This window comes from Cucumis sativus, chromosome 4 (genome assembly GCF_000004075.3).
Source record: "Cucumis sativus cultivar 9930 chromosome 4, Cucumber_9930_V3, whole genome shotgun sequence".
In the NCBI taxonomy this organism is placed as follows: Eukaryota; Viridiplantae; Streptophyta; class Magnoliopsida; order Cucurbitales; family Cucurbitaceae; genus Cucumis; species Cucumis sativus.
The window spans coordinates 22182700-22194967 of NC_026658.2; the positions used below are offsets into that span (position 1 = coordinate 22182700).

Sequence of the window (12268 nt, forward strand, 5' to 3'; positions counted from 1 at the left end):
TAAATTTGTGTCGACTATAGTGAAGAATAAGTTGTATATATACTAAAATTGGGAGAGTTGATTGCACTTGAAATGGCATAAGACCAAACAAATTTGAAGGTAAAACAGAGTACACTAACCAGTTTGAAGAGAAAAGCTACAAGTACGTTGAGAGATGCTAAAGAAAACAGCTTTACTTTTCAAAAAAGAGTGCCAGTAAGTTCTGATATTTTAGCTACAACTTGGTCATAGTCAGCCTTGAGTTTCTATTCTTTAGTTCATCCAAGCTCCCCTTTGTTTGGCTTAGTTTATATTAGCACACAACATGTTGGCCTCTTAGTCTTCATCCATCTGACACTGGCAAGATCTTTCTTGGAGGGAACATATATGTAACAAATATCTGCTTCTTCACATAAGATTGGAACATGAGTGATCACGTCGGTGGGGGAAATGTTTCTAGCTATTATACAAAATCCTTATTGGCCGCATCTTATGCTTTTGACTACCTCCTTTACCCCTCACCCAAGCACTTGTACTAAGTAGCTTTGCGAACAAGCTTGAGGGTGTGCTTGCAGAGCTTTTTGCCGGCAAGGGTTTTGGCAATCGGAGCAAGAGCCAACAACTTCTTCTTCTTCTTCTTCTTTTCTTTGTCCTTTTGATGCAAGTTCCCTGCCTTCCTATCACTGCTCGTTGCGTCCAATAAGAGGATTGACAGTGGAATTGCTGGAGAAAAATGGGCTTGTGATGACGACGAAGACTGCAGTCCGCTTGGGGTTTTATTGTCTTGACTATAGTGAAAAATTTCTTTCTTAAGTAGACTATTCTTGGCGGTGCTATAATTTATAACCACTTGTACAAAGATCCCCTTTTACACTCATCACTCATGGTTGACTAAGGATTGTTGTTGGATTGTCAATTATCCTTGATGATTTAGGTTTTAGCTATGCTTTATTTGATGGGTGTGCTTTGGTTGCCATCAATTTCCTCTTGATGGTTGGGGGCTTTTGTTGCAACACTGGGAGAAGGAATGTCTGTGTCTAGGATCCTAGTCCTTCTAAAGGGTTCTCACATAAATCTTGTTTTTCTTGCCTTGTAGACCCTTTTCCTTTGAGAAAGGATTAGAGTATCGATGTCGATATCAATATTCGAATTTTAGGTATCCGAATATATTGATACAATGTCAATTTTGACAAATATTTCTATAAATAAAAAAATAAAAAATTAGTTTAATTAATATTTGAGTTCCTTTTACTTCCAAACTACAAGTTTAAGACCTTGTTGTTAATATTCATATTCATATGAAGGTTTAAGGATGGTATATATATATGTACACTCACATATATTAATGTTTTGTGTATTTATAAAAAATATCAGAAATATTGATCAATCCTTGATATTGATCCCTAATTTTACGAGAACAAATATATCGTCATAGTCATGGATATATTGACATGCCAATGAATATTTCAATCCTCACCCTTCAGTGAATTGGTCTTTTTCTTGTCGTGGAAGGTGAAAATTTTGAAGAAGGTTAAGTTTTCTCTAGCAGGTTCTCCATAGAAGAATTAATATCATCGGTAGGGGTTTAAGGAGGGTTTCCAACTTGGTGGTGCCTTTGTGTTGCATCCTCTCTGCAGGAGGGTGGTGTAGGACCTGGACTATATTCTCTGGTCATGCAGTTATGCACTTGCACATTGGAACAAGTTTTATTTTTGGTGCGAGTTTGGCCAGACATAGAGGTTTAAAAGATATGATTGATGAGTTTTTTCTTCACCATCCGTTTCATGAGAAAGGAAGGTTTTCTGTGGCATGTTGGAGCATGTATTATTTCAGTAGAATTTTTAGAGGGGTTGGGAGGCTCTGAGTGAGGTGTGGTTATGTGTTAGGTTCAATGTTTCTTTATGGGCTTTTGGGACTAATTTTTTTAAAAGTATATCCTCTAGGTTTTATTTTGTTAGATTTGAGGTCACTTATGTAGGTTGACTCCTTTTTTTGTGCCCATATATTTTTTCATTTTTTCATAGAAAAAAAGGATTGTTGTTGGGTTGATGCCTTTGGTAAAAAAAAAAGGAAGAGAGTCAACAATCTCTTTCCTTTGTCTTTCAGTGTGTACATTATGTGTTTAAGCTATTTATGCATGTAACTTCCATGTTCAGGATAAAACAACTAGCAATAAGCTTCTGGATGGTTTGAAGTACAATGTTGAAGTGGCAGAAAGTGTTGCTAATGAGGCGCAGGTGTAATATCATCTTTAGTTTTCACTTCATCTCTCATCCTTCTCCCTCTCTCAGTTAAGTTTAAATTTAAGTTTCCTCTTTGATGTAACTCTGAATCCAATTATTTCATGTAGCGTTTGCCAATATTGGAGGCAACACCATTATATGAGCAACTGCTGACTGTGTATCCCACTGCTGTGAGTTTCTTACATATTTCAATCTTTTCTTTGTCTACCTTCACTTAGAGTAGCTGCATTTGAAATGTGAACCTTGCTTATTCCTGAGTTTGTGAGCAAAAATAGAGTAACTATTTCATGGGCTCAGCCCATGCTGGTTGGTAGTTCTTATGTTTTTAGCGTATCATAGGATGATTATTCTTTTGACTGTCTGCATTCCTTTGAAAATTTAGGTGAAAACCAAGTTTTGAAAATTAGATAGATTTTAGATTTGTCAATTTCAATATCACTAGACGCAACTTAAAAAACCCCAATAACTAATATTGCTTCTACAAGAAATGGAATAATTATTTATGGAACATGGAATGGTGTACGCTGTACACTGTACACGGCAGACTGGGGCAAGGTTAGGTATCCTCTCCCTCTAAGAATCTATTATAATAATTTTTTCCAACTGGCTTGAATCAGGAAAGGGAAATGATTAGAGAAGGATCTGGACAAGGACTGCCATGTAGCAGGAATGAAATATGCTAATTCTTTAATTTATTTCTGCCTGCCTAGTCACTCAGCACGTTAGCATTTTTTCCATTGTGCTTGGTATGGTTGCATTTTTCTAGGTTGTAATTGCACAGAGAAGTTTAAGGATCATTACATGATGATAGATGACAGAACATTTCTTTGCAAATTCTACAGTCTGAGATAGAATTAACAATTAAGGATTGGTTCAAGAGGTTGTAGTTGCTTAAGGATATTTATAAACTTTACAAACTGGATAGAATCATGGAGTGGCGTTAATTTTACTAGTGTTACCTGTTTGTCTCTAAGCTTGAATTGCAGAGGTGAATATTATGGCTTAAAATTAAGAGGCTGGTTGGGAGAGGAAAGCTGCTACAGTAAGCTCTGAACTCCTTGTTTAAGGAAACTCAAGCTGCTGCACTTCTTTCTGCAGAGAGAAGGACTTATGAACACGGCTTTTCTTTGTCATGGAATATCCTCTGATTTCTTTCAAACCACAGTTCGAAGAGGATAGCTTTTAGCAAATTTAACCATAACAGTCTTGGCTTCTTGGAGAGTAGAGGACCCTCTAGAAGCTGGAGAATCGAGGAGTGAAGAGAGCCATAAAAAACCCAAACAATGTTGAAGATGGAGAAAAATCTGTTCTAGCAAAAAGAGGGGAAAGGGCAAAATAAGAACAGATGAGCTGAAGTCTCATTTGCTTTCAAAGAGAGGGGGTAGACCGAGGGAAGAAAGCACTTGTTGGGCCCTTCTCTTGAAGTATATCAGCACTGTTGAGGGACCCAAAAATCATCACCCAAATCAGAATATTAACTCTTCGGGGGCTGGAAGAATTCCATAAGGCTTTAAATAAACGATTATCCATTGGGCGAACTGAATGCAAATGGGTCGAGAGAGATTTAACCGTAAAACAGCCATGGGGTCAATAGACCAAACCTTGTGATCTTCAAAACCAAGAACTTGTTCACCTGAGAGAAGGAGAGTAATGATTCAAATTCGACAATTTCAGAATCTTTTAAACTTCTTCTAAATTGTAGGAACCAAGAGAGGGTAGCAAAATCCCAATGATCAGCAACCGAGTCTTGAGGAAGTAGGGCTATTATGTACAGTAGGAAAAAAAGGGCTTTTGAGAGGTGAGGTTCCAACCCAAATGTCTGACCAAAAATTGTTCTACTACCATTACCAAGTTTAGTTAACGCTAGAGACTCCACCGACCACACCTTTGAGATGCTAATCCATGATGATGTAATTCAAAGTTGGATATATTTTTCCAAATGAATCCCTTGCCTTCAAAGGCTAAGAGATGAGGTATTTATTAAGAGCCTTGCAAGTATGTTACAAGGTTAATTATGAGAAAGTTGTTACAAAACAGTTAAGTATTCTAACTGTTTTAACTATCTTGTAGTTTGGCTAACTCTTTAGACTATCTCTATTATTATTCTTATTACATCATTCCACCCCCTAAGAATGGATTCGTCTCAGAGTACATCAGCTGGCAAGTTTGAAGTCGTCCGGTGCATAGTATAGTTTCAAGTCAGCAACATTGAATACTGGATGAATGTGTACGTCCGGTGGGAGTTCTATTTTAAAAGCATTATCTCCATACTTTTCCAGGATGCGGAATGGACCGATCTGTCTATCTTTCAGTTTGTTATAGATGCCGGTGGGAAATCTGTTCTTCCTTAGGTGTATCATCACTAAGTCTCCCTTAGAAAAGTCAGCCTGTCTTCTTTTCTTGTTTGCTGTCTTTTTATAAGAATCTGTTGTTTGCATAAGGTGATCATTTCAATGTTTTCTATCATACTTTCTGCTTCTTTATTGATGTCCATGGCTGTAGGGAGTGAGGCAAGGTCCAATGTTAACCTTGGTTGCTTAGCGTATACAATTTCAAATGGACATTTGCCAGTTGACTGATTCCTCATATTGTTGAAAGAAAACTCGGCTTGTGCAAGGGATAAATCCCACTGTTTAGGTTTAGTTCCACTAAGACAACGTATCAGATTGCCTAGTGTTCTGTTGGTTACTTCGGTCTGTCCATTTGTTTGCGGATGGGCACTTCAAGGTTGTATCAAATTTCCTCCATAGGGTTCTCCAAAAATGGCTTAAGAATTTAACATCTTTATCAGAGACGTTCGTTTTAGGTACTCCATGTTGTTAATTTGATAGTATGGGGTTCCATCTCAAAATCAATTGGCAATGAAAGGAGTAGTCCATCTATATCTTATATGGAGTACGAGTCTCCTTGGTTTTCCAATGTGGGACTCTCAACTTCTCCAACATGCCCCCTCAAAATGGTGTCTCTATGGGTTGATGGGTTTAATGGGCTTTGATACCATGTAATCTAGAATTCAGAGAACTGAGAAGTATATTTCTTATTCATATTGAGTCAAAGAAAAGTTACATATTTATATAGAGAATAAAATAAACCCTAGACACTATGTACAATTATAATAAAGGACTTATGTTATATATATATATATATATCATAACACATGTAACTAGACTACCTCTCTAAAAAAGAAGTTAGCTATGTATATTTCATCATTTGCCTTCTTGCAAGCTATGAAACGAGTCATTTTACTGAATGAGTCTACTACAACCATTCCTGAGTCGTAGTTCCTTTGAGTCTTAGGGAATTCAATCACAAAATCAACCGAAAGATCCTCCCAAATATAATTTGGAATAGGTAATGGGGAATATAACCCTGCATTAGTACTTGAGCCTTTAGCTCTTTGGCAAATGGAACATCTCTTCACAAAGTTGTTGGAATCTCTTCTTAGTTGAGGCCAATAGTATCTTTTAGAAATTATCTCAAAGGTCTTATCTTGTCCAAAGTGCCCAGCTAGCCCACTCGAATGAGCTTCTCCTCCTTTCTTCACCCACCCTATCTTGTAGGGGTTTGGATGAGGTTCAACTTTCAGATTTAAGCTGGCTACTAGCTTCTTTGCTACGAAGTTCTCACTACTGCCGCCGTCTATAATCACATCACACACCTTTTCATTGATAGTACATCTTGTCTTGAAGAGGCTGTGATGTCGTGGATTTCTCTCTTCTTTAGGGGCAAGGAGTACTCTTTGGATAACACAAGAGACTCTATCTCCATCATCGGCTTCAATTAGTTCATCTTCTTCTTCGTTCATCTTCTTCTTCTACTTCTCCGCTACATTCACTCATCGAATCTTCTTCTTCATCTGCCAATGCTATAGTCTTTCGTTGAGGGCAAGTATTAGATAGGTGACCGGGTTGGCCACACTGAGAGCACTTGCCAAATGATGGATGAGTGTAATTATTCTAGATCTTGCCCTTGTTCACTGCCTCCTTCTTCTCATTGGATAGATCTTGCGTGTCAACGTCCTTTCCTTTCCCTTGCAATGAAGTTGAAGGCTGATAATTTGTTTTCTCTCCGGCCAGCCATCCGTCCCAAAAGATCGGGACTGCTCTGATACCACTTTGATGTAATTCAAAGTTAGATATATTTTTCCAAATGAATTCTATGCCTTCAAAGGCTAAGAGATGAGGTACTTATTAAGAGCCGTGCAAGTTTGTTACAAGGTTAGTTATGAAAAGTTGTTACAAAACAGTTAAATATTCTAACTGTTTTAACTATCTTGTAGTTTGGCTAATTCTTTAGACTATCTCTATTATTATTCTTATTACATCACTTGGGCTCCTTAAACTATTTCCGAACTTTCCCAATGTGAACCAATCAAAAGGCTCTTTACCATGGATGCTACAAATAATTTTCCTCCAAAAGTCAGAATCTACCATAGCAAATCTCCAGCCCCATTTTGCTAGCAAGGCAGAATTGTGAGTTTTGAGGCCTCCAAGGCCGAGAACCCCACCCTTCAAGAGAAGAGAAACCAAGTTCCATTTGACAAGATGGTTAAGCTTGCTACCGGAAAAACCTTCCCAAAAGAAATTTCTTGTGATTTTTTCCAAGGAGACTGCCACATGTTGAGGGATAGAGAACAAGGATAGACAATAAGTTGGGAGGTTTGCCAAAACTGCATTGCACAAAATTTGCCTTCCTCCTCTAGAGATGTTAAAGCACTTCCATTTGTCTAGTTTCTTATGAATAGGGTCGATGACCGGTTGCCATAACTCTTGACACCGAGGATAGCCTCCTGAAGAGAAGTATACAATAGGTAAATTTTCTGCCTTGCAGCCAATACGGTCAGCGGTTTGCAGTAGGATGTCCTCGGGTATATTAACTCCACTGGAAGCTGATTTTTCCCAATTAACTTTCTGCCCTGAGCACCATTCGAAGAGTCTAATATCTTCCTTAAGCTTGAGAAGCATTTGATCATCAAATTTACAGAAGAGAAGAGTATCATCAGCAAATTGCAGCAAGGGAGGTGTATCAAATCCTTGCCCACAAGGAAGTCCTCGTACTGACCACTGAGGTGAAACTTGTTGATAAGCTTCCTTAAGCTTGAAAAGCATTGAATTGGTGATTTAAGATGGTATTAGAGCAAGTTGCTGTAGGATGTCTTGAGTTCAAGCCCTTCCATTGTTGTTTCCTTCCCATTTAATGTTAAGTTCCACTTGTTGGTCTTTCTTGATATTTCAAGTCCACGGGGGAGTGTTAGATATCATATTAAATTTGCCTTCATAGATTAAGTTTTTGGGTTGAATGGGTGATTTAAGAAAAAGTTTATGATTTCTTGTTATTGGTGACATAAAAATCTTCCAATGTCACGGTTCACATTCTTTGTGTTTGTCTATGTGGATTTGATATCCTACTTGATTGGCTAATTTGTTAGTTTCTCAGCTAGTCTCACTCATACACGGAAAATCAGTTCTTTCTTTTTAGTTGGATGTAGTTCGATATACTTTTGGATTCTATCTATTAACGAACGATTTTTTTCAGGCTAAATATTGGAAGCAATATGTCGAGGCACACATGGTTGTAAATAATGATGATGCTACAAGACAAATATTTAGCCGGTGCTTATTGAACTGTCTACACATCCCTCTTTGGTATGATCGTTTTTTCACCATTTTGACCGGTTAAACAAAATCTATGCTTTATTGAGTGAAGCATGGTAGCCAGAATACTTTGGTGCTCTTTTCGCATGGTCTTCTTAGTGGAAAGATCTTTTATTTCTCTAAGCTTTCTTTTTGGTAGCCAGATTGAAGAATTTACTTCTGCTACTTTTGTTATTCAGGCGCTGCTACATCCGATTCATTAAGAAGGTGAATGAAAGGAAAGGAATGGAAGGCCAGGAGGAAACCAGAAAAGCTTTTGATTTTATGCTTAGCTATCTTGGTGAGCTTCTCCAAGTTTTTTTTTTCCCTCTACTTTCTTTTTTAAAGCTTTGCTCATTTCACATCATGTTTTTTATTATAAGATCATATCTTAGGTCTCCCATAGAACCTAGATTGAAGTAGAATAGAATTGGAATATATAAAGTAAAGCAGAACAACCACTCCAAAGTAATTTGAGGTACTTCCTCTCTTGAGATCACTCAAGTTTAAACCCACGAACTATTGCTTTGCCTATTCTTCTCCTCCCACTCAATTTATACTTAATTCTTAGTAAAAAGACTTTCGTGCTTTTAACTCTAGTGCCATTTCAAATCATTATCAAACCGAGAATCTTAAGGGGATGCGTCGTGGTAAATTTAATCTTTTATCAATACTTTCACTTTTCTTCTTATGGACCTGAAAATTTGTAAGAGGTCTAACAAGGGGAAACAAATATTATTTGAGGAAATGAAACTACGTGGTAACCCAAATCCTAGGTCTAATGACATGAAGATTTTTAACATTCAAGATGAAATCCTAATTTGATATATATTTTTTTTTGAAGAAAATCCTAATCTGATATTTAAGATGTCCTATCTTTGATATTAATTTTAACCATTACTAATCTGTCAGTATCCAATGGTAATGTTAGAACTAATGGGCTTGGCCTACAGGGTGTTTATGGAAAGATTTACCCTAAACCTTTTTTCCTTTTTTATGTCTTTGTGTATTCTATTTATTCTTCCTTATTGCACCTACTGTAAATCATCAGAAAATAATAATAACTAAACATCGTAGTTTTTCCCCCGGTACTTGGATTTCCACGTATCTCGGTGTTCTTGTCTTTATACTTTTAATATGTAATATTGCATTTTCTTCTAGGTGTTGACATTTCTTCTGGCCCTGTGTGGATGGAATACATTGCCTTCTTAAAGTCACTGCCGGTTTGTTGAACTCTTTATATCACATGTCTTATCACCATTTATTAATGAGTTTGGTGGTTTGTTAATATTATAGATAATTGTTGTTCAGTTTGTGCCACTGTATAGGCTCTTAGCTCGCAGGAGGAGTCACATCGTATGACTGCAGTGCGGAAGGTCTACCAGAAAGCTATTATCACTCCTACCCATCACATCGAGCAACTGTGGAGGGACTATGAAAATTTTGAGAATTCTGTCAGCCGTCAACTGGCAAGTCAAATTCATCTTTGGTTTCGGTCATTGTTTCTTTCCTTGATCTTAGCTATTGCATTTATATGCTGGACTTGTGGATTTATAATCCAGAGGAATGAAACTAAATATTTGCGTCTTTATTGCATGTTATATATGTGTGTGCATGTAAGTATCCATGAATGTATATTCTTTCTGTAAAGACTAGTAAAAATAATGGATGTTATTTTCTAGAGCAGGCCAAGGGACTAGTGTCTGAATATCAACCAAAATTTAATAGTGCTCGAGCTGTCTACAGAGAGAGGAAGAAATACGTTGATGAGATTGATTGCAACATGCTTGCTGTACCACCAACTGGCTCCTCAAAGGTAATTACCCCCTTATTTTTATGCTATGTAATCGGTGCCATATGTTTCTATTGTTCAAGCATGTGAGTGATATGTGCCATTGTGCATTCAAGGATACTGCAGCTATCTTCTTTTCTCAATGGTGGTTTTCCCATCTTTTCCTTGGTCCTTTTTTCTTGTAATTGTACAACAATGTAAAATTGAACGCCATCATCGATGTCATAATCCTTAAAAGCTTTGCATTATTTCTTTGGCTAACTTTGCTTTCAAAGAGGTCATCATCGCTGATCATTGTCCTGAAAAGCTTTGCATTATAGTAAATTAATGTTGGGAATTTACGTGAGATATAAATAAATGTGGAATAAACTAAATTATATCTCACTCCCATTTCAAAGGTTAGAGGCAAATAGGCAATCGATCATAAAATTGTAAATAATAAAAGAAAGGGAAAAAATGAGAATGCCACCAAAAATTATACTGGTTCGCCCCAAACTCGGGATACGTTCAGTCTTCTGCAACTGCAGGTCCTATTATGATGGAGATTGAAAAGACACCCAAATCCACCCTACAAATCTCTCCATCCAAATAGCCCAACAAGAACTATTTGAATTCAAGTACCACAACTTGGTAACTTGAAATAAACAGGAAGAGAAACCCTTAATCTAATTCCTCCCTACCACGCTAAATATGGCCACTGAAATAAAATTCTGTCTCATGTATTCTTCAGTTTCTCCACCGGCAAGAAGAACCTCTTGGCACTATGTGCCTCACGGCATACACATTGTGCTGCAATTTTTTTTCTAATCTCCTCTTTTTAAAGTTGAATCCACCACCACTTAATTTCTTTGTGGACCAACTTATACACATTGTAATTGCTTGTATAAGTTAATTACAAGAGAAGTGGACTAACTTAATCATTTCACTTATGCACTATATTCTTTAAATTTTTTTTATCTCGGTGTAGATATTTGCCACCTTTTTCTTCTTCAATTAAATCATCACCTCCCTCATTAACCAATCAAGTAGAAACTTTTTTGGGTTGACGAAATATAAATTGAGTCTTGGAGTTTTGGCTCCACATTTCCTAACAAATTAAATGAAGCCTCTTCTAAATCTCTGAACATGTTTCAAATTTTTTGTGGATTCTTGTTTTTCTCTTGCTCTTTTTGTTTTGACAATGGATAATTTTGAATCTGGGAAATTTTACTAAATCCAACCTATTTTAGTTGGAAAAGTTTCGGATCAAACATGATTTCAATGCATTTTGATATTTAAATTCTCACTTTTTTTCATTCCAAACACAAGAAATGATTTCAAATCCTTCAAAATCTAGTAGTTCCAAATACGGGTAAATCATGGGCTTTATCATGTTTGATTGTTAGATATTACTATATTAGATATCCCTTTAGGAGACTGTCAATACGTGGTAAATTCATTATGTTTGTGGTGATTGGTTAGTGGGTAATATGAAGTTAAAATTATTGCTTACTTTGCTTTTTTATTTGGATATCGGTGACATGCTCTGGTAAGGCTGTATTATTGAAGCATCCTACAATGAGCACTAAAATTATTCAAGTGTTTCAAATTTGATCTCACAGGAAGAGCTGCAATGGATGTCATGGAGACGACTAATAGCGTTTGAGAAGTAAGAACTTTTGCTATAGGTGTTTCTTGCTTCGGTTTTTGTGTTGAAAATATTTCATGTCACTTATTTCTGTGTGGCATTTGAGACATACATGCTATGTACCCATTCTCCCTAGTTTATGTTTTGAATGATGTTGGAATGCGTTGGTGGACCTCCTATAGTTAAATCACCTATCAATCCAAAAGTGTAAATCTTTTTATATAAATACTTTAATACCTACCTCAACTTTTGGGTTTAGGAATTTATACAAGACCTAACAAGTAGAAATTAATATTAATTTAGGTTAAATTATAAAAAATGCCCCCTAAGGATTTTGTGTCAAAAATACCTTTAAACTTTCCAAGGTTTCAACAATACCCTCAAACTTTAAATAAGAGTTAAAATATACCCTTACTGATAACTTTGGATGTTTAAAAAATATTCTTGAATTATTGAAAAGTTTAAAAATACCTTTAAACTAAAAAAAAAAAATTAAAAAAACCTACCCTCACAGTCACAATTAATATATGAACTAAAACGGTTGATATCTCGTTGAAAACATAAAGCCAAATTAAATGTCTCTGTTGTTAGTATAGTAATAAATTATTTGAAGTTAGGTTTTATGAGATTGACAATATTTGTTTTATGGCTTCAGATATTGAAAATGTGATTGCATTGTTGTTGTGTTGAAAAAGGGATGATCTACAAAAATGTTAAAAATGTTGCCTATGCAAGATACTTTTACTTATTGGTGGTTGCCTTCTCTTTTTCTTCGGTTGACATCTTCCTTCGTTCAGTGCATGGTTGCTATGGAAGTTAGGGTTGCTCATTGTAATTTTGTTGTGCATATTTAAAAGACAAGCAGTTTGTTGTGCATATTTAAAAGACACTCAGCCCTCCAGTAGGGTTAGTCGTTCAAATTGTCTTAGCAGCCTAACTCTTTCAAACAAAGGGATTTTGTTCAACGAGAATATACGACACTGTGAAAGACAGT

At 36.3% G+C, this 12268-nt stretch overlaps 1 protein-coding gene across 1 annotated transcript in view; it reads left to right on the plus strand.

The window, feature by feature from the left end:
- The window catches only part of LOC101208724 (cleavage stimulation factor subunit 77), a 36470-nt gene that overhangs the window by 2330 nt on the left and 21872 nt on the right, over nucleotides 1-12268 (plus strand). Inside the window, exons 3-10 of the mRNA XM_011655651.2 lie at nucleotides 2136-2216; nucleotides 2330-2392; nucleotides 7758-7867; nucleotides 8056-8156; nucleotides 9017-9078; nucleotides 9184-9324; nucleotides 9543-9671; nucleotides 11249-11295. Coding sequence (XP_011653953.1) covers nucleotides 2136-2216; nucleotides 2330-2392; nucleotides 7758-7867; nucleotides 8056-8156; nucleotides 9017-9078; nucleotides 9184-9324; nucleotides 9543-9671; nucleotides 11249-11295 — 734 coding nt within the window. The remainder of the gene's footprint in view (nucleotides 1-2135; nucleotides 2217-2329; nucleotides 2393-7757; nucleotides 7868-8055; nucleotides 8157-9016; nucleotides 9079-9183; nucleotides 9325-9542; nucleotides 9672-11248; nucleotides 11296-12268) is intronic.